This window comes from Anastrepha obliqua, chromosome 3 (genome assembly GCF_027943255.1).
Source record: "Anastrepha obliqua isolate idAnaObli1 chromosome 3, idAnaObli1_1.0, whole genome shotgun sequence".
Classification (NCBI taxonomy): Eukaryota; Metazoa; Arthropoda; class Insecta; order Diptera; family Tephritidae; genus Anastrepha; species Anastrepha obliqua.
Genome location: NC_072894.1, coordinates 46,887,878 through 46,910,949, shown reverse-complemented (window position 1 = coordinate 46,910,949; position 23,072 = coordinate 46,887,878). Strand labels below are relative to the sequence as shown.

General features: G+C 35.1%; 1 protein-coding gene across 1 annotated transcript in view; it reads left to right on the top strand.

The window, feature by feature from the left end:
* The window catches only part of LOC129240668 (dynein axonemal heavy chain 3-like), a 319,983-nt gene that overhangs the window by 127,391 nt on the left and 169,520 nt on the right, over positions 1-23,072 (top strand). The window contains exons 32-34 of the mRNA XM_054876599.1: positions 2,418-2,620; positions 9,405-9,592; positions 13,609-13,779. Of these exons, the coding sequence (XP_054732574.1) occupies positions 2,418-2,620; positions 9,405-9,592; positions 13,609-13,779 (562 nt within the window). The remainder of the gene's footprint in view (positions 1-2,417; positions 2,621-9,404; positions 9,593-13,608; positions 13,780-23,072) is intronic.

Below are 23,072 nucleotides of genomic sequence, written 5' to 3'. Positions count from 1 at the left end.
TAAACGCTGACAAAAGGGATATGATACTTTTTACTAGACGGTTCAAGATCCCATATTGGCACCACCCGAAGGTAAGCTAAAGACGATGCTGGGAGTTGCATGGGGTCTATCTCCTTCTATATGTATTGGGGCTACGCAGCTGTAGTAAAGCCAATATTACTCTACGGTGTTCTAATGTGGTGGCGTGCTTAAAGAAAAACGACACACAAAATACGTATGGAAAATATTCCAAATTTTTGTGCACTCTGCACTACAGGGGTAATGAGAACTAACCCAACGGCAGCGCTTGAAAGAATACTTAACCTGCCACCGATTGGCATTGCATTAAAATGTCTAGCAGATAAATTAGCTGTAAGACTGAACGCACCGGGTGAATTTACTTGTAAGACATGCAGACATAGCTCAACAGGTATCAGTTATAGGGCAAATATGGATTAAATAACTCCGAAATGCAACTGAGTGATGAGACTCCGAACAACAATAGAAGAAGAGGCGTGGAGAAGAGGTATGAACCCTAGCTCCAATACGTTTCATATATTTACTGACGGCACGAAAATGTTTGGACGGAGTAGGTGCAGGGACTTATTGCGCAGAACTAGGCATTAAGCGGCCGTTTAAGCTCCTTGACCACTGGAGCACTTTTCAAGCAGAAGTCTTTGACGTAGGAACGACTGCAGAAATAGCATTCGCAAAAACATCGAGGAACTCCAAAATAAATATATACGTTTATAGTGACAAGAGGGGATAAAGATAATAAACTAATATGAAATTTTATCTCAAAACGTTCCTAAGAACAGGGAAGCCAGAGAAACGGTGGCCACAGATAAGCGGCTGCACATCTATTGGGTACCCGAACATACAGGTATTGCATTAACTAGAACCCGAATGAAATGCTTCGGAGCTCTGCAATATGAGAGGTTAGAATGTCTCTCGAGGTTAGAGCCTCAGAGCTTACTTAGATTCGCAAAAAACGCAGGGTTATTACAAGAGCGGGCCATATAGCGTTTGCTTTTTGAACCACCAATTTTTTTGAGAATTTTAACACAAATGACATGTCAAATGTGTTCATAATTTACTTAAAGGTTTGACATTTACGAAATGGGACGCTATACGCTTGAACAAAATTGGGAAATATTTAAAACCTATTTCCAAAGTGGTGAGTCTTCTTCTTCTTCTTCTGATGAAGCTCATTTTCACATCGGTGGCTACGTCAATAAGCAAAATTGTTGGATTTGGGGCTCAGAAAATCCACACGTTACTGTAGAGAAGCAAATGCATCCACAAAGAGTCACTGTTTGGTGCGGTTTTTGGTCTGACGGCATCATCGGGCCATTTTTTTTTCGAAAATGAGCGAGGAGCCGCGGTTACAGTAAATGGCGAGCGTTACCGTGATATGCTCAACGAGTCGTTTCCAAAAATTGATGAGGATGACATGGACGACATTTGGTTTCAATAGGACGGTGCAACTTGTCACACTGCCAAAGTTACACTCGAACTTTTGGCTACCGTTTTTGAAAACCGAATAATCAGCCGAATAATTCCGATATCAATTCGCCGCCTCGGAGCTGTGATTTAAGCCTGTTGGACTATTTTTTGTGGGGAGCCGTTAAGAACAAATGCTATGAGAACCATCCAGAGACGATTGATGATTTAAAACACGAAATCGAAGTTGCCATTCATGAAATTGGAGCCCAAGTAATCGAAAATGTGCTTAAAGAGTGGGTTGATCGAATGGAATACTGTAAAGCCAGCCGTGGCAGTCATTTGAACGATATTATTTTTCATTCATAAATGACAATGTTCAATCTTCAAAATAAAAAAAAAGTTTCAAGCCGATTCTAAAAGCAAATTTTACATGGCCCACCCTATACAATGAAACGTAATCTCCCTCTGGTACCACTAAGGACCAATACGTGTGTTTTGATGGCGTTCAGCCAGCAATGTCAACCTAACCTAATATACTAATATTTATATTTAATATAATATATTATCCGCAGCCAATTTAAGTTTTACCTTAATGTGTGTGTGCATACGTGGTTTAGTCCAGATCACATTTAGTATTTGCCGAGTTATTTTCTGGTTTAACAATTTTTTAGCCCCCGAAATATTAGACATGCAGAAAGTATATACAACAGTTAAATGCGATTGAGGTGGAAAGAATATAAACCAATCACATCGCCAAACATTGTAAAATCATAATTCTGTTCTAAGTTCAACAATTTCAGTGACTGATTTTTGCTTTTGATCACGTATTATGTTCATCCTGATTGCATTATCCTGTAACATACACTTGCACTAAAGTTCATATATCATATTTGAGTATACATATGTACATACATACGTATCAATATAAAATATATTTGGCGTAATTTTTAATCTTTGATACTTCCTTTTTTACGTTTTCATTCGTTTTACAGCTACGCTGGCCGTACAGAACTGCCAGACAATTTGAAAGTGCTCTTCCGTACAGTGGCTATGATGGTACCTGACTACGCTATGATAGGCGAAATTACTCTATACTCGAACGGTTTCGACGAAGCGCGAATGCTAGCACAAAAAATCGTACACACATATAAATTGTGTTCCGAGCAGTTGTCATCACAATCGCACTATGATTACGGTAAGTATACACTCTTGAACACATTTGCTAATACATCCATTATACGTTCTTGTATGTGTTTGTATAAGTATAATGGACCATACCTGAACTGCATGATGTCATATGAGCTGGGAGGTACCTACTCGTACATTGAAGAGTTTTCGACTGACTATCTACGAATGTATTCATTCAGTTCTTTATGATTTGGATTTTTTATTGGCGATGGGGATGGAATCATGTCAAAAAAAAAAACAAAAATTCAATAACAAAAGCTGTGTACATATTTTTTGCACTACATATATATGTACATGCATACTTGTATATAGTACACAAATCTATCTACATACGTATGTTGTTCCATTCAACCGTAGTTGCATATACTAAAGAGTCGAATGGATACCGTCTTCTTTGTCATTCGAAATCGAAATATGAAAGGGATATTGCTGAGTGGTGTTGCATTGGCAAGTTGCGACGAAGTGTTGCATTCACTGATAAAAAACGAAAGAAAAAAATATCTCAGGAACGGAAGTACATCAGTGGTTGTAGGTGGGATTGTGGAAGTGCGCGCACAAATACGGCTTGCTTTATGATATTATTCCTTTATTGCTTTCTTCCTTTCGTTCGCTCCACATCATTCGCCCCAATTCATACATCCGCCTTACCTTGATTTTTATTTACTATATTTTTTTATTTGCTTTATCGATTCTGAAAGTGTTCAATATAGAAATACAATATTTTTAAAGATTCAAGGAGTAAAGTATTCTCGTAAAGTATTATTAGACAGCTTCTGCTTGTGACATATTGCTAATAATTTGATGGCTACATATAGACATTAACCTATACGATCCAAACGTATGTTGACCATTGGTCACAGTACAGGGCATTGGTCAATATGTAGCTCATAGGAGGTAAGGTAACCACATTCAATTTAACATTTGTACTTTTTATTTATTTTTACCTCTTACATTGAATTACCTTCCATATTCAGGGTTGTTTTTTTTTTTTGTTAGTTGTGATCTCGTAATACATCCAAACGAGAACACAACTTACATATTTATTATTTAGGGTTCGCAACATGATAAAGTCTTTAAGACAATGAATTTGATTACCCACAAGTGTCAATAGCCATAGCGCATCTTTGACTCAAATTTTTCATTCAACAGTCATATTGGTTTCATTGTATCCACTTCTTACTCAATCTTAGGTTTTATACATTATGCCGTATGTTCTTGGACGCCTACACTCACTAATTACTTTTTACTACCTTTGTTCGCTCTATGTTAGAAAATGCAACATTTATCTGGAGGCCTTGCAACCAATTTGCAATTGAGAGAATTGAGCGTGTACATATGGTATTCCTTAAATATGCTCTCAGGTCGTTAAAATTCTCAAATCCTATCCCTTCCTATAATTCCCGTTTGATTTTAATTGACTTGAAGTAGAAGGTCTGTACTCTCACTGTCATTAGTTTTTAGTGAAATTAAAGTAGAAATTGATTGTTCATCCCTATTACGTAGCATTCACTTTCATATTCCTATTAGACCTCTAGGCAATACTTACCCATTTCATCCTAGATTTCTTAACATGAATTAAGTGCGTAATGCTCCTATTGCCCGCGCTCTAAGAGAAATCAATGAAATCTCGAGTTCTATTCCGCTTGACTTTTCAGTTTCAAAGAATGAATTTTATAAATTTCTAACCTCTCTTATTAAATTTATTTAATAATTATCTATAGTAATTTAAGCTCATATTAACTCTAAGTGGTCTGTAAACACAAAATATGATCAGACGAAATATACCAGCTAATTGGAGCCGAAGTTTGTTCTCTGCGAACACGAAGGCAGATTCGGAAATCTACTGCAAAAGCAGACGTTGAAGCGAAATTAAAATGCCTGTAATGTCGTTAAATTTTGATAGATACAGTTTGGAGCTGGAATAATGACTTTACACTAACAACACTATGAAAACAGTACGAAAACTGCGTCTACTGTACTTGCTCGATTTTCTTTTGATCTGCTTCATATTTGCACGTAAATCGGTATCTATTATTATTATTATTATTTATTAAAATATAATTAAAATTATAGATTAATCTAAGATAAAAGCTCTAGCTACCAGGGCTATCGGCTTAGTCAAGTGCTAGTAAATGTAAGTAAATAAAGATTATAAGACTAAATAAGTTGAAATATGTTTATAGCTTTAAGAAAATTTGACATTTTTATTATATTTGCTTCAGAAGAGATGGAGAGAGTGTTGATTGGATCTGCGTTACCAGTGTTGTGGTGCGTAAGGCGGAGATAGATGGACAATGTAGGAGAATGTGGCGTACGGTTAAGCGGTTCGCGGTGCAAAAGTTACACATTGGCGGTGGACTCTGTGTTAAATGGTATTGGTGTGTTAAAAGAGTATGTCCTAGCCTTAAACGTACAAAGCAGCGGTTCATCCAAGTAGTAGTCGAAGTTGGCAGTATGGTAGCGTAACCGTGTGGATTTACTTCTTTGTATTCATGCTGGTAGATATACCAATTGGCACACAGCTGAGACTTTAAAGCTCTGGAGTATATGGTTTTAATTGATGTTGTACTAAATGGGTTATAAAAGTGCAAACACGATTTTAAGGCAAGATTTGCGGCATAGTCAGCATGATGATTGCCGAGTATGCCCGAATGTCCAGGTATCCATCCACATTAGTCGGCATCTATAATTGGGTGTAAAAACTCACAACGCATCTACAGAAAAAGTCGCATATCTAATATTTTCTGTCATTAGTGAAACATATAAGTGAATAAAACGAAAATTTATTTCGCTTTTTAGAAAACTCGAAACGCAATGTTCTACTTTAATACGCTCCAAAAAACTTCATGTTGAATACTTAAATGGGTTGATTCATTTAAGTTAAATATTAAATACGGTCAGCTGCGGTGGCTAAATGGGTTGGTACGCGGGTTTACACCGCGCCGTAGGTAACAAATTAGAAAAAATTGATTTTAAAAGCGGTCGGTCCTCGGAAGGCTATGGAAAATATCCGAGTGCATTCCTGACATGAAAAACTAACATAAACTATTTACCTCGGCTTAAAACTGTAAGTCCCTCCATTTGTGGAACAACATCAAGAGGCACATCACAAATAGGAGGAGGAGCTCGGCCTAACACCCATTAAAGAATGTATAATAGAAATGTCTGCTAAAAAGGTCAAATCGATATCTTGACCTCAGAGGGACTTTCAAATCGCCAAATTGCCAAAAAGATTGGTCGAAGTCCAAATGTTTTGGTGTTTTACGTGAAACAAGATGCCTTCTTTGGTAAAAACTACAAGAGCAGAACTGTAATGGCTTCAACACCGAACGAAACTCCCAAAATCCTTAGGATTGAATCAACTTTCGCTCTTTCAGTAGCAAAAGTTAAACAAATATCAAATATTGCAGCCAGCAAATCCACCGTTCGAAACGCATCATAACTGAAGTATAAAAGTTACATAAAAACTACTTTTGAATAAATTTCGCCGCCTGGATTGATAGAAAACTCATGGCTTGGAGTTCTATTACAAATAACGATCCCGGTGAATGGAGTAAGAAGTAGTGAAAAAGTAGTATTTAGTGATGCAAAGAAGTTCAATCTGGATGGGCCAGATGGATACAATTACTATTTCCATGACTTAAGAAAGAAGGGATGGTATTTGAGTCGACATCACAGCCATGAAGGTGGTCTTAAAGTATGGGGAGCAAAATCGCACTACGGAGTGTTCGAATTGAAAATTGTAGACTACAAGTTGACGGCAAACGGCTATGAAGCTCTATTGAAGTCATCTCTCTCTGAGATTCATGAATCATTTGGTCAGTGTGGTCAAAACTTGGATTGCGTCCCAAAACGTTGAAACTTTACCCACATCTGGAAATTGAATATTGAAAATCAACGGGGATGGCTTGCTCGTTAGGTTTATGAGAATGGGCAACAATTTGAAGACAAAAATGCTTTAATTCGAATCATTAAAACGGCCTGGTCTGAAATTTCAGGCTATCTTAGGCTATCTGGAGAATTTGTACAAATCGATCGTAGCACAAACTATTAAGCATTTGTAAAATGCTCCTAAATGCAGTATTTTTTTTCTTATTTGGTTAATGCCTCTATTCAAGTGAACCAATAAATCAAGCACAGTTTACAACTGCTGAGGTTTATCTGCTGCGAAATACTTACTAGCTTGCATAATCCTTTTCCTCCATAAAAATTACTGCTTCTAATAAAGTGAACCGGACTGTATATTAATATAGTTACATAAGTAGGCGAAAAATTGAATACTAAAAATAAACATAGCTTCTGCAAAATATACAACTATACAGTCAACGTGCAAACATTCACATTAGACAGTTTCTATTACTTTCTGTTGTGAACTAAATTATATGTAAGTATTTGTATCATTAAACGTATTAAGCAACCTGCCCTTCTATGCTAGGCCGTGTTCACGGAAGATTAAACAAAACATTATCATGGACTGACCAAAATTTAGGAGAATACATGGGTACATAACTCTTATTTTTACATTTCGATCATCTCCAAAAAATCTTTGTTTTCGTTCTTTGCGGATCCAAAATATTCTGGTGATTAGTCCAGCAGGAACAAAATCGAGAGCTTTAAATTTCCTAGTTAGCAGTGGAAAAAAATCATTAGCATATGGCATTACTTTTAATTTTTTTCTTTTTTAATGCTTCGCCATAAGACTTGGTCAAAATGAAAGAAACAGCCATTAAATTTAGCTTCGGAACGAAAACGATATGAAAACTTTAACGCATATTCTTTCAAAATTAGAAAGAATAAGATTGGCGTTAAGGGAAATCTGTTGCTTATATTCTCTATTTCAGAGTTCATACACGAACGCATTATGGCAACGCTGATGCCGAGAAGTGGGTGCGACCGAGAATATGAAAACTTTTATTTTCCCCCATATAGTTATGGGCCACCCTAATGTGTGGATGTGTATCCATACATACATACATTTATTCATATCTATATAAATATATTTTTGGGAGTTTTAAGGAAAAGATTTTATTTTGATCAGCTTCAGCTTACAAAGTTGTTTCAAGAATTGAATTACCTCCGTTTTTATATACTAAATGTATGTACATACATACATACATATATCAAACACATCTAATGAAATATAGTATAATATTATATACCATGCATTAGCGCCTAGAAGTCCATAGAAAAACATCTCCCCAAAAGTGTATTTACACATTCGAAGCACATTTACATAATATCTTATACAGCAGTTTGGGTGATGAATTGGCAAAGTAGAAAATAAATTGCAGAATATTTTTATGTTTATTTTCTTTCTTGCTGCCTGCTAGAAAATGTTAATTTGCAAGTTTGACAGTGTCAGTAGCGCGAGTGGGCAAATTGACGGATATACTATACTACTTCGGCACGCTTAGATTTATGTACGGAAATATCTCTTTTTTCGTTTGAATATAAAAAACTTCCTTGGTAAAAGTTAATACTAAAGAGAAACTTTTGCTAGTGTTTGCCATGCTGACATTTGCACGTAGGCATTGTTGACATTTTATTAGAAATACATTAACGGCACCAATAGAGATTAAAAAAAAAACGTCAAAAAGTTATCGATGATTCTAAATGTATGCACGAAAGAATTTTTCTTCGAATATTTTTTTTTTTGTTTTATTTTTTTTTTTTTTGTTTCTCCCATTTATTTTGTACATCTGTCCTTTGACATTAAGTACAAATGTTGTTTAACAATTTGGTCAGGAATTTATATACATATGTACATCGCTTAATGGCCAGTGTCAAAAGCGATAAAATTAAAATAAACGAAATAATAGCAATTAAATAATATACAATAATACAATACAAGTTTCACTTTACTTGATTACATTTTACAACTATTTTTAACTATTTTTTTTTTATTTTCTTTATTCTTTCTTATTATGAGAGCAAAATTAAACGTTGTGTACATTGAAGCTTAGAATTTAACGAATTTCTGTGGAAATATTTGTTTCATCAAAACTTTCGTTTTAGTTGTATGAACTGGTATTTTAGTTCAGCTTCTCTATAGTTAATTTTTATACCTGTGAGCGTTGGTGCACAATGGTATTATAATTTTGTTCACATACCAGTTTTATGTGACAGCAAAAAAATAATCAAAATAGATCTAGGCACATAAATGTATGTATGTATATCAAAATGCTCAGAATAACGAGAGGAGGCGCGTAGCCCGCCCGTCGGTGCCGCTGATAACTTGAGAAAAACATAATACATGATACGCATATTCCACTTTGCTCAAGCTATATTGTGATTTAAAATAGGTGGCAAAAATCCGTTAATAACATCCGCCCACCATCCATTTAACGCCATTAAAAAAAAAGAAGAAAACTTGATATTTCTGTTATAAATAAAGTCAAATTACTAAAGTTAAGTTCAAGTAATAAGCCCAAAAAAAAGTACGGTGTCACTCACATTGGGGTAAATGCGTGTATCTCGATAACAACTTAATAATTTTGCCCAAACTTGATAAAAGTATTGCAGCAAATATGTTCGGTTAGGATCGGAGTATTTGTAATTGGGATTTGAAAAAAACTACGTACCTTTTTATATCTTAGGATTAAATTTTCGCTCGAATATTTGATGTAGCAAGCAACAACTCTCACCGTTTATGAGTTTCTTTGATTCCAAAAATTAGCAGCCAACCCAAATTAAATTTTACCAATAAGTGAGTGGGTATACAAAAGCTCGATTCGAACTGAATTTAGTACCTCCTTATTTATTAACTGTATTGCTTTCACTTTATCTTCCAGGTATGCGCGCTGTGAAATCCGTTTTACTTGCATCAGCTTCACTTCGACGCCTTTATTCAACATTGCCCGAAGCACAAATAGTTCTGCGCGCTATTGTTGATGTAAACTTGCCTAAATTCTTGGAGCAGGATGTCTCGCTGTTCATCGGAATTTACATGGATCTGTTCCCAGGAATCGAGTTGCCGGAGGTAAACAAGAAATTTTGCTATACACATTTTTCAATCAAACATTTATACAAATACAATACCACTGTACAGTGGTTTCACTTGTATGAAATTACGGTCAGAAATCGTTTTATCTGAAACTATATACGATTTTGCAAAGAAACTTGATACCCTTTTGCAAGAGTTTGCCTATGGAAATGAGTACAATCGGACTAAAGCTACGCATGCCTTCCATGTAACGGTGCTTTTGGAAAATACGAAAATTGCTTTATTTAAGTAACTACTGGAGTGATCACGAAAGATGAATTTGATTTATTCGTACAAGTTTGCCCACTCTTTGAGCAACCATTTGAACCTAACTGGAGTGAAGTTGCTAAAAACGGATGCATTTGTAAAAGTAGAGGGGATTATAAAGTGATTACAAATTTAGCTTTGCGCCTGCATCTCGGTTGCTGTATGACCTTATTTTTCGCCCAAAAGTTTTCTTATCCTCAGAATGACCTGCACTACCAGCAAATCTTCATATCCTTGCAAGGTATAATTTATTTATGCGCCCAAAAGCCCATTTCGTCTCTTGTGTTTTTTTTTTGTTGTTGAAATTCGAAAATCGATTTCTTATATATTTTTTACATTAAAAAATCTTGCCATTTTTGCTTAAAAAATATATTTTTATTATTATTTACAAGTATAGCGAAAATGTGATATTTTAATGAAAAATGATTAGTGGTCGAAAGTTAGGCAATTTAATAGCTATTAATTTAAAATATTTATTATGCCAATTAGTTTAATCGGTTAGAGACTATGCAGACATTCGAAATTTCTACGCTGCTTGTGGCGATTTCGCGTCGCAGTGGCAATGCGCGGCAAAATTGGTACATTTCCGAATACTAAAGTTTCTAGAAGAAAAAAATTTTACTTTGCGTTTAAGCTGATTAACAAGTTACGGCAAATTAAAAAATAATTTTGGTAATGAAAAATATGTAAATATATGTACCTGTTTTCGGAAATCCATTATCACAAAACTTTCCATTGCCAGGACAATAAATTTGGATGGGAGCAAAGAGAGGAGGGGTGGGGCACCGCTCACCGCTGATTCACGCTTATTAGAAAGAGAAAGATCTCACTATTATTACTATGGAAGCCCTAACCCCGCGCGATTTTTTAGTATAATTTTTTTTTTATTTTTTAAAATATTCTTCTTTCAAAGTACGAGGGGGGTCAATTTTACTCTTTTAAAGACCACAAAAGTTCTATCAAACAACAATTTTTGGTTTTTTCCAGCAAAACGGTGACAGTTTTTTACTTATACCTTAAAGAATTAGCATTTAGGCAAGGTTTATAATTCATAATAGGTAAAAATAGTATATTTCTAACTTTTTGAAAAAGCGATTTTTCATCTATAGAAAAGTTAAAAAGTTGATGTGGCTCGTCCGCATGGAAGCGTTGATGTCTATCGGTGTTCGGCGTACGAACACGCTCAGCACCATATCTTTCAATCAATATGTAGAATTCTGCTTTCTAAAATAAATAGTATATAAAAATTGTTCCCTTTTGATTGACTGGGTTTTTCGTGTTTAATTTCATTATTTTCTCATTATTGTTCCACAGTTCGTCCCGCACACTTATTATGCACGTTATTATAAACGATTAGAAGAGAATTTTTAATGATAGAAGTTTTCTGGAATTAGAGAACTGAAGGTAATAGCGAAATAAGGGACAATTTTATGCAAAAATATTATTCGTACATAGGCATATAAGGAATATTTTATTAAAAATAATAATAGAAAAAGGGAGTATTCAGTACTTTGTTGAGCCGTCTTTAGCTTTAATAACGGCTTCCAAACGTCTTCATACTTTTTACCAATACCTTGGTTTCATTAGCCGCAATTTGCTCCCACTCAACACTTAAAGCTGTCTTTAATGACGCTTTTGATGTTATTTTGAGCTTTCTGATTCTCCTTTCTAAGAGCTGCTCAATTGGGTTCAGGTCCGTTGATTGATCTGGAGTTTTAAGCGGCTTATAGTGGTAAATAAGCCCTTCTTGCACGAGATAAGAAGAGCGTTTTTGGTCATTGTCTTGTTTAAACAAGAACCCTTTAGCATCCAGTGTATAAATATATATAGATGTTTGTCCATTTTATCAATGCAATTATGCATCCCCAAACCACTGCATTTCCTCCTCGATGCTTAACGGTAGGAATACGATTTTTTCATTCAGCACTTCTATATTTTCTTTTCGCGAAACTTTTGGAGTGTCATCTGATTCGAAAATATTAAATTTCGACTTATCGTTGAATATGACATTCTCCTAAAAAGAATCTGCTTCATTTATATAGCATTTGGCGAACTCCAATCTCTTCTTTCTGTTAATATCTGAAATGTAGGGCTTTCGGCGGGCCACTCTGCTATGATAACCAGCGTTTTGCAAACAATTAAGGACTGTTTATGAGCTTACTTTTTTATGCAAAGACTCTAGAATATTTCGGCATACTATCGTGGAGGTTATTCTGGGATTTTGTGCGACTGATGCTACTATGTTGCGTTCCACACGTGATGTCAATATTTTTCGCCTTCCGGCTTGGTGGCGATTAGCTTTCAATTTACCAGTATTAACGTAATTAGCAGTAACACTTTGCATCGAATAAAGCGATTTGCCAATTTTTTGCCTATTTCGAAACTTGTTTTCCATGTACAATTTGATAACAATTTTGCATATTTCTAATGGCAAATCCGCACTTCGTCCCATTTTGCCACTTTCAATCCAGATATTACGCGCAACTGAAACTGCAACAACAATATCATGAACTGAAAGTGTACGAATAAATGTTTTGCAGTATTTTGCTACGTCTGCCTCTTTTCCTTGGAATTCCTCAGTGGGAGTTGAAATAACGGGAGTTTTGTTTGCGGCTATTCATCAGGAATGTCACATTCTTACACTTATTCAAAAGAAATACATATGTATGTATATTGTCACAGGAAATAGTTTGCGCAAAGCTTAAGGTTTTTTTTCGTACTACGCAGGGTCTACGAATAAATTATGTGACCACGGTGTACGTATTATTGGTCGCTTCGAATTTCGCGAATTTCTCGTTTTGATACAATAAATGGCAAAACTCCATAGTGCATGTGTGCTATACTTCGCCGTGTTCAGGATTTTATTCAAATAATAAATTTTAAGGTTGTATAAATTTCTAGAATCCATAGTGCCATTATATATACATAGTTTAATGTAAAGTTTTAACTTAAGCAGCCAACGCAATTCAGAATAGGCTGTGATCAGACAAATTATTTGATAATTTTTACTTACATACTCCCTGAGTGGACTTTCAGTTACTCGCTAACATCAGACATCTACTTAAAAAAACATCAATATTGTACTAGCAATAATCACTGCAGAGGGTGTCTTGACGCAGTACACCCACCTACTACGGGTCGAGTGCTGGATAAAATGAAAGTAAATTTCCTTTTTCATGCTTGTGCATCCATATATGGATGTATGCATACATACATATGTATGTACGTATGTTTTTTATGTATATGTATGTATATAGCTCATCATAGGAGTTGAATCCTTTAGTAGCCTAGGTTCAACAAAAGTACAATCTGGCTGATTCATATGCAATCGTGTACCTAGAGATTTCGATTAATACATTAAGTATTTTTTTAATTAATCTTTTAAGTATTTTTTATATATACAATAGGTACTCTTTTAGACTTGTTCTTAATTCTATTACATGTAACTTAAATGAACCTCTTTCAAAGCAGCCTTCTAACTATAGCATGTTCGTAAAGATGATAAACATATGTACATATATATTTCATCAGTAAGAAGTATTTTAGTATAGACTCGGCCTACAATTATTACTTGGACTTTGATTTGCCAATATAGTTTATTAAAATAGTTTTGGACTTCAAGCTCGAAAATTTTTTTCGAACATTTCTATCGAGTTTGATTTTCTTATAAGAAACTTTATCTTACAATAAAATACCCGCTTAAACGTTTTCGCGCATTTTTTGATAAGCAATATATATTTTTCTAGCCAAAACGCGACGATATTCTTAAGTGGCTAGATATCAATTTGAAAGAGGCAAATTTGCAACCAACACCTTGGTTCATCGAGAAAATTTTGCAAATCTATGAAATGCTGCTGGTGCGTCATGGCCTAATGATTGTCGGTGGCCCAATGGGCGGGAAAACAACAGCATATCAGGTAAGTTGAAAATTTCAATACTTCAATACTAATTCCATAAAAATGCGAATGCTGAGGAAGTTACTCGTAGCATACGCAGTTCAGTTTTCCACCTGCGCTGCAATACATATAAACATACATATAGTACATATATAAGTATGTATATTAAAATTTAACAATCGTTAACAATAGTATAACTTTTAACTTTCCCGTTTCATTTCACGCAAATAAACAAAGTTCAACTCTTATAAGTCTTCCATTATTAACCCTTAACTGGTCCGGCGTCGTCTGAGAGACTACGTCATATAAACAAATCCTGTTTATTTGCTACTGGAACCACCTACATACGGGTCGCTCCGCCTATTCCTTCCCCTATTGGTCATTAAAAAATAGTCACATTTCTGTCGATTTTGTTCAGTTATACTCTAAGTTAGGAACGATTATATTTGCGCGGTAGTCTGTCAGACTACGCCGGACCCTTTACGTTACTTTAGTGCGTGTTTCAAATATAGTGAGTTATGGCTGGGCCATCTAAACGGGTGCGTTTGGGCGATTGTGATTATGAAGAAACTCTCTCTAAGTGGAATAACGAAGACACTGACAGTGGTAGTGATATAGACGATGTGTCGGACGACTATAATATTGAGTCAGAGCATGACACTAACTCGGAATTATCTGAATGTGAGGAGGACAATGACAGGATGAGATGAAAGTCCAGATGAAGTGGACTCAACGGAAAGTGAAAAGAAATATATATATGGCAAAAATCGGTATAGGTGGTGTACTTCAGAAGTTCGTCCATCATCTAAAGTCCGAAAACATAACATTGTGATGAAAGTTCCCATACTGAAAGCAAAGGCAAGGATGCTTGGTGAGTCTGAATCCGCTAGCTATTTGGGGCTTACTTTTTAGTGACAATATATTGGAGCATATTATGCAGTGCACTAACAAAAAGCTAAATTCGATGAGTGAAAAATATTCTGATGTTTCAAAACACCATCAAAGAGAAACAGATATAACTGAGTTGAAAGCTTTTTTTGGACTTCTCGTGTACACGGCAGTATTTAATTCAAGTCATAAACACCTAGACTGTCTATTTGCAACAGAGGGAACTGTAAGGGACATATTCAGAGCAGTTCTCAGTAAGAAAAGATTTGCTGTCCTTTTGGCTGCGATAAGATTTGATAATCGAGAAGATAGAGAAGAACGCAAAAAGGATGACCCTGCTGCAGCTATATCCGTCGTGTTTAACAGTTTTATAGAGAATTGCCAAAGTTTATATGGATTAGGGCAATCTGCTACTGTAGACGAAATGCTGGTGAGTTTCCGTGGGAGATGCCGCTTTAAGATGTACATGCCAAACAAGCCAGCAAAATATGGCCTCAGTGCTTAACAGACGCGAGAAACAGCTATCTTTATAATGCTTATATCTATTGCTGAAAGGACTCGGATGGTTTTGGTCTCAGTGACGAAGATAAGAAACTTTTACAACCTACGCAAGCAGTATTACGCCTAGCAACGCCGCTCTTCAACAGCAATCGCAACATAACAGCTGATAACTGGTATTCTTCAATACAGTTAGTGGACGTCCTTCTAAAGAAAAATTTAACGTATGTAGGCAACCTTAAAAAAAAACCTGAAATACCACAGACCTTCCTACCCAATCGCAAAAGAGCTGCTGGATCAACATTCTATGGTTTTAGGGAGGAATGCACAATAATTTCCCACGTTGGAAAAGTTGGAAAAGCCGCAATTCTGATATCTTCCATGCACGACAGAGAATACACTGACCAAGTAACTGATAAACTAGAAATAATCACCTTTTATAAGGAAAATAAAGGAGGAGTTGATTCCATTGACGAAAAGTGTTCAAAAAGTACATCCAGTCGTCGTAGTCGAACGTGGCCATTGACAATCTTTTTCCGTGTCTTGGATATTTCTGTGGTAAATTCTTATATTCTTCATCAGTGTTACAAAAACAATCCAATAATAAAAGAAAAAAATGTTTTTGGAAAACAGCTAGCTATGCAATTGGTGGAAGATCATATGAAACGGCGCATAACAATGATGAATATACCACGTGAAATACGAACCATGATTAGAAGGATACTTAAAGTTCCAGAAGAACAACCAACTAATGATGAAACAAATCTTATTCTCCAAAAACGTAAGATTTGCCATATACTACTGTGTCCAAAAAATAAGGTGACACTTGATTTTAAACTGCGCGCTTTGAAGGATTAGGAGAATTCTTTTTTTTTTTAGGTTGGTAGTACTGTGAGTGACATCTATGTCAAATTTCATGTGAAATATTCATTTACTGTTTGAGATACGCGTCGTTTTGTGAGCTGCTAAAAGTGAGTTTCTCGTTTTTTGCAATGTCGAAATTTGTTGAGCAAAGAATTTGCATTAAATTTTGTTTGCGGAATCAATTTTCGGATACGTTGAGGATGGTGCAGAAAGCCTTTGGTGATGAGGCTATGTCTAAAAAAAATGTTTACAAGTGGTATAGTGAGTTCCAAGCCGGTCGTGAACGTGTCGAAGACGAAGAGCGTCCTGGGCGACCATCAACCTCAACTGACGAAGCTCACGTCCAACAAATCAAAGATTTGGTGTTGAAAAACCGTCGATTAACGATTAGAGACCTTGCTGATGATGTTGGCATATCGAAAGGCTCAGTCAATACCATTTTGAAGGATGTTTTGGGCCTCAAGCGCGTCAAATCTCGACTGGTACCGAAAACATTGAATTTTTTGGACTCGTAATTCGTGATCATTTCATCAAAAACTCAACCCATATCGTTCCGCAACCACCGTATTCACCTGATCTGGCACCGTGCGACTTCTGGCTGTTCAGCAGGCTCAAAAGACCGCTCCGGGGACACCGTTTTGACACGATAGAGGAGATTCAAGCCGCAACGAAGACGGAACTGAAGGCCATCCCGGGAAGTGACTACAACCAGTGTTTCGAAAATTGGAAAAAACGTTGGCATAAGTGCATTGTGTCGGGAGGGGATTACTTTGAAGGGGATGAAATTGATTTGGAAGAATAAATAAAGAATTTTCAAAATAAATACAATGTCACCTTATTTTTTGGACACAGTAGTATGTCCTAGCAACAAACGCAGGATGACCAAATACCTATGCGTTTATTGCAAGAATCCAGTCTGCTTAGGGTCTGCTACAGACCTGCTACAGATCCAATCTGCAAAAACTGTATCTCAAACTTGTGAACTTTGGACCTTGCTGGATACAAAACCACCTTCAACTTTCCATATCTTTATGAGTTTTATGGTTATATAATGATTTACAAATCAATTCTTAAAAAAAAAATAGTTAACTAGCTTGTTCTCACTGTTTTATGATTTTCGGAAAGAATAAGCATTTTTTTGTAGATGTGTGGTACATTATTTCTTCTTGCGTTTATAATTTGTTAGACTTTGCCCCAATTGCATGTATTTTTACTAAATGTAGTTCATTTGTGTTCATAATATCGATGTTTATTAAAAAATAATAATAACTTTATGTTGTGTTTTATTCTTGAGCTTCAAAACGTACTCGTCTCACAGACTACGCCGGACCAGTTATGTTACTAATGGAGTACCGGACCAGTTAAGGGTTAAGTTGTATTTTTTTTCGCAGTTTCATTTTGAAATTGAACTTTGCTCTCTGAAATTGGAGCAGAGAAATGCAATTAGCCTCGAGAAAGTTGCCACATTTGCTACCTTTCGCGAGTTTTAATTTATATTACGAAAATTCTCATTTCCATAGTATCTGTAGCAGCAACTTTATATTTATATACATAAGTATTCATGTTAGAGTCAGTGCTGGAATATCAAATTTAAAAGTGCAAGGCAAATTATACTTGCACGGTTTCCTAGGTTAATTAAAAACTTTGTAAAATAATTAAAAATCTTAAACTCTCTTGTCTGAATTTCCAACCTAAAAAAACGTATCCAATTTGAAACCAATTTTTTTTATATGAAAATATTTATTTTTAACACCTAATAGTTAAGATAATAAGTGCAATATAATAGCAGAGTTTGAAACCGTGGAAATGGCAGGGGATATCCCTAAAAACGCTAGAATGTTGCGAGGTTCGGATATATATATTGAAAAGGACCTTAGCTCTGAAAGGCAACAAAATAGAAAAGTGCTATTGCAGTTAAAACAAAAGCTCTTGACCTTAAGTAGAACACATAAGATATTCGTAAGGAATGATAGCATGAATATTGACGGCAAATGGATGTCATACAATAATAATAAATTACTTATGTGTGAGGGACAGCCGGCAGAGAAAATTCTTATTCACTACTTTGGTATAAACGTGTCAAAAATTGATATTACCTATCACTCTTTGTTAGAGAAAATAAATTCAAAAAACTAAAGAATTGTACTAAAGTAACCGCAAAATTAAATGTAATAACCAGCAGTGATGAACTTTTAGAAAATCGTAATCAATTAACTAATATTAATATTGTGTCGTATAACATTAACGGCTTAGCAAACAAAACGTTATATAAAGATTTTTTTGATTACATTTGTTCGTTTGATGTTTTTATCTTGTTAGAAACGCATGTTGAAACGGAAAATTTTGAAAAATATTTTAAATTCTTCAAGGGGTTTACTCTGTTTTGGAGATCAGCAGTACGACGTAGTCATTATGGACGGGCAAGTGGTGGACTCCTTTATGGCATTAAAAAAGACTTAGAAAATGTTGATGTCAGATATTCGTTTAAGTGTTTAGACTGTTTAGACGTAATCGAATTTTGTGTGGCGGAAAAAACTGTAAACTTGATTCCATTATATTTGAAGGGTAATAACTGGATACATGATTTTGAAATTGTAAAAGAAAGTTTTGTTCAAAATGATTTTGTAAATGGTGTTGTAATCGGTGACCTTAATGTACGAATTGGAGACTTAGGAGGAGGAAAAGCAGATAGGAATTCAAGAGACAAAAAAATCAATAGAGGTGGGAGGCAGTTCATAGAGTTCTGTATAAATAATGGTCTAATAGTGTTGAATGGCATGTTAAGTAGTGATGTTGAGGGAAAATTTACTTATGTTAGTAATATAGGTGAATCTGTAAATGATATATGTGCAATATCTCGGGACATATTGAAACATGCGTCTGATTTTATAGTGGACAATAAAACATGGTCTGATCACATGCCTATTATTTTAAAAATGCAATTGCCTGCAAGAAAATCAGCTTCAATATGCAAGACGAACTTGTTACCAAAAATTGTTTGGGATGAAATACGAGCAGAATTGTATAACAAGAAACTTATTAGCAACCTACAGAAAAAGAAATATGTAAAAAAAGAGCTAGATCTTGAAGATTTAACTGAAATAATTAGAATATCAACTTCACAGAGGCGAAATAAAGAAAGATTAAGAAAAAAATCGGAATGGTTTACCTGGAAATGTCAGTCAGCTAGAAAGATGTCATTAAAACAACTGAGAATTTATAACAAAACTTTGAGTGGAAGTGATAAAAAGAAATATATTCAGGCAAATAGAAAATACAAGAAACTGTGTGAAGAGAGCAAGAAGAATTACTATGACAATCTTGAATCAACGTCCTTCGGTGTTCAGTTACAGAATCTTGTCTAGAGGTATCTCCAGCAATATTCATGCACTATTTTCAAACATTATTAAATCCAACTCGCTGTGCACCATGTATACAATATGTGGCAAATTTAGTAAGGGATGATTGTCTAGACAGACCAATCTCAATAGATGAAATCAGATTGATGTTACAAAAAACGAAATGTGGAAAAGCTCCAGGCTCAGACAAGGTTCCATATGAGTTCTTTAAAAATGCCGATGACCGGTTTCTTGTTGAGTTGGCAAACGTTTTTAATAGGCTATATAATATGGGCCAAGTATCTGAATGTTTCGAAACAAGTCTGATATATCCGCTCTTTAAAAAAGGCGATAGGAAATCTCCCTCCAATTATAGAGGTATCTCATTCATGAATTGTGTTGCAAAGATAATGATGGGCATTTTAAATGAGCGACTCACAAGCTGGGTAGAAAATAAAAATATTATTACAGAATTTCAAGCAGGTTTCAGAAAGCCACATTCAACTGTAGATAACATATATAACCTAGCAGCAATAGTCCATATTAAGTTTAGGGAGAAGAAAAAAGTGTACGCGTTTTTTGTGGACTTTAAAGCCGCTTTTGATACTGTCCCTAGACAACTATTGCTATACAAGCTTCATGAAATGGGAATCTAAACCAAAATGGCAAACTTTATTGAAAGTTATTACAGAAATACATGTTCGATAGTAAAAGTAGGAGATGAAATGAGTGAAAAATTCAAAATATCGTCAGGAGTAAAGCAAGGGTGCCTGCTTTCACCTTTGCTCTTTGCTCTTTACTTGAATGACCTGCACGACTGCTTGGAGGGGGGACTCTTTATAGATGAGTTAAATATCCGTTTGCTTTTATATGCTGACGATATCGTCATATTGGCAGATGAGGTTAGTGCCCTTCAAAAAATGATAAGCAACTTAGAAAAATACTGCGATAAGTGGAATATGCAAGTAAACTTATCTAAGTCAGCTATAATGATTTTTCGGAGAGGCGGTAGAATAGCAGAAAAAGAAAAGTGGTTTTTTCACGGCGAAGTTATACCAATAACGAAAGAATATAATTACTTGGGTGTAAAGCTAACATCAAAACTCAGTTTCAAGCAACATATAGAAAATAGAAATGTTCTAGCGAAAAACAGCATAAATGCAACTTGGTGCACATTTCTTAGTAAAAATAAAATTAAGTTGTCGGCAAAATGGAAACTGTTTTTAGCGGTGACTAGAGCAATCCAGAGTTATGCTGCTCAGGTATGGGGAAACTCGTTGTTTGAAGAAGTAGGCAAAATTCAACTTTATTTTTTAAAAAGGGTACTTCATCTCCCGAGTAATACGCCATCTTATTGCATTCTCTTGGAGACAAATGTTCCAAGTTTTCATTTGTATATACTGCAGCTTCACTTAAAATATATATTCAAAACGTTATTTGAATATGATGATAATAGATTGCCTCATATACTATCAAAAAAGATTTTAGAAAAACAAATATTTTGGGTTGAAGAAATTAGTAATCTAGCACAAAAGTTAAATATAACATGTAACTGGGGCACTTCAAATAAAAGAGAGTGGAATAGAAATATAATTTCAATAATAGAAAATCTTCATGATTCGAATATTCGAACTTTATGGGAAAGGGCACACCAAAGCACCCGATTATATAAGGAATTAGACCATAACAACGCCAGAAGCTATTTAAACGATAATACTGGAATCTATAAAATTATGTGGATTATGAAAGCCAGATGTGATTTAATATACTTGGGAAGCCAAAGGGATTTAAATTGCACTTTATGTAACTTAAATGAATTAGAAGACATCACACATTTCTTAGGAAAATGCCCGATACTTAAAAGAATTCGTCAAAGATTTTTTGGAAAATATAGTTTAAACCGAGATGAAATCATAGATATTTTAAATGGTGTTGGCCCTTCTGGATATAATAACTTATTTAAGTTCATCACTGGTGCTATAGAATATAGAAAATTAATTTTAAGCGAATTCAATACATAGTACCATAGTAACATATGTAAAATGTAAGATTTTGTTTCTTCTTTTTTCTTCCGACAAACGACCTAGTGTCACTGTCGTACGTTCTAATGTTAATGATTAAAAATGAAATGTAATGTTTATTTTAAGAAAGTCGAACAATAAATAATAATAATAAATAAATAATATAATAATAGTTAAATACGTAAATAAAATGCATACATGTGTACATTAGAAAGTACCGAACAAAAAAGTTCCCCGTTCACCCTTGAGACCGAAGTACTTTCGCAAGATAGTTTAGATTTTTTTTTGGCCAAACGTAAGGGTTGGTTTTTTGTCATTTTTAATTTTTTGTTATAACTTTGGCATTTATAGGGCGATCTTCATGTGTGTTATATTGAGGTTTTTTTATCGAGGAGATACTGTTTTTATTCCAAATTTGGTTGGCCTCAAGTACTTTTATTAGGGAAGTTTCTCGATTATAAGCCAATTTAAATGATTTATTGGCCGAATTTCGAGGTCGTATTTTTATATTTTTCGTTACATCTTCGGCATTTATAATTGAGGTCTCAATTACCTAGTTCTAATATGATACTTACCCACCTGATCTCAGTTCGTGTCACCCCAACGATCCATCAAACTGCATTGTGGCTCACACAGTTCACATTCGGTCTAATCGATCATACTGAAGTAGAACTCCTACTTGCAGCTTATGAAAAAAAAAAAATTGTGGACCGAGCATTTGGCGAATGCATCCCCTGTGGGCAGCTGTGGTAACCAAATATCCTCAGAGTGATAAAAGGACGCTTTATTTTTGATGAACGAGCCGCCGATTTATTTTGTTTGTCAGGTTGGGTTTGTTTGGGTTCGTACGTGGCTACTATTAGGGCGTGCGTAGGCTCGAATCCCGTTGCATGAAACAGCAAAAGTATAGAAAACGTTTTTTTAATAGCAGCCGGCCCTCGGCAGGCAATGCCAAACCTCCGAGCGTATTTCTGCCATGTGGAAGCTCCTCATAAAAAACCATTTGCCGTTCTGAGTCGGCTTAAAGAACTGTAGGTCCCTACATTTGTGGAACAACATCAAGACGCATGCTATAAATAGGAAGACGAGCTCGACCAAACACCTGACAGAAGTGTACGCGCCAATTATTTATTTATTTTTTATACATATAAGCATAATTAAGAAGAATAATGGAACAAAGTCAATCTCAAAAGATTTCTAAATGGTCAAGGCTCTCATGGCAGGTACATTTCTTGCATAAAAAGGTCTTAAAAAGCCTATATCGAAAATATTCAAATTGCGAAGCACTCGAGATTAAATACTAAGATAGATTTGGTCCAGAAGGGAGTGAAAATCCCCAAAACCTTCAATAATAACAAACACGAAAGATAACGGCAATAGATACATCGAATTCAAAAGATTCATTTCACACAGAAAATGAATAGTAAAACTTGTAGTAAAACAAAGTATGAGAGTAGTAGTGGTATTATTCCAGACATCATTCAGTTAGAGATTATTTTATACCTACCGACCTTAGGACGATAAGAACTGAGATATAAAGGATAAGCACCAGAACGGGGTGCTTGGGATCAATATACTTTGAAACAACAAAAAAAAACAAAAATACTTAATACTTTTAAAATAGGACTATAGATGTCGAAGATATAACGAAAAATACAAAAGAAACGACCCTATATTCGTCAGAAAAAAAATTCTTGAAATTATC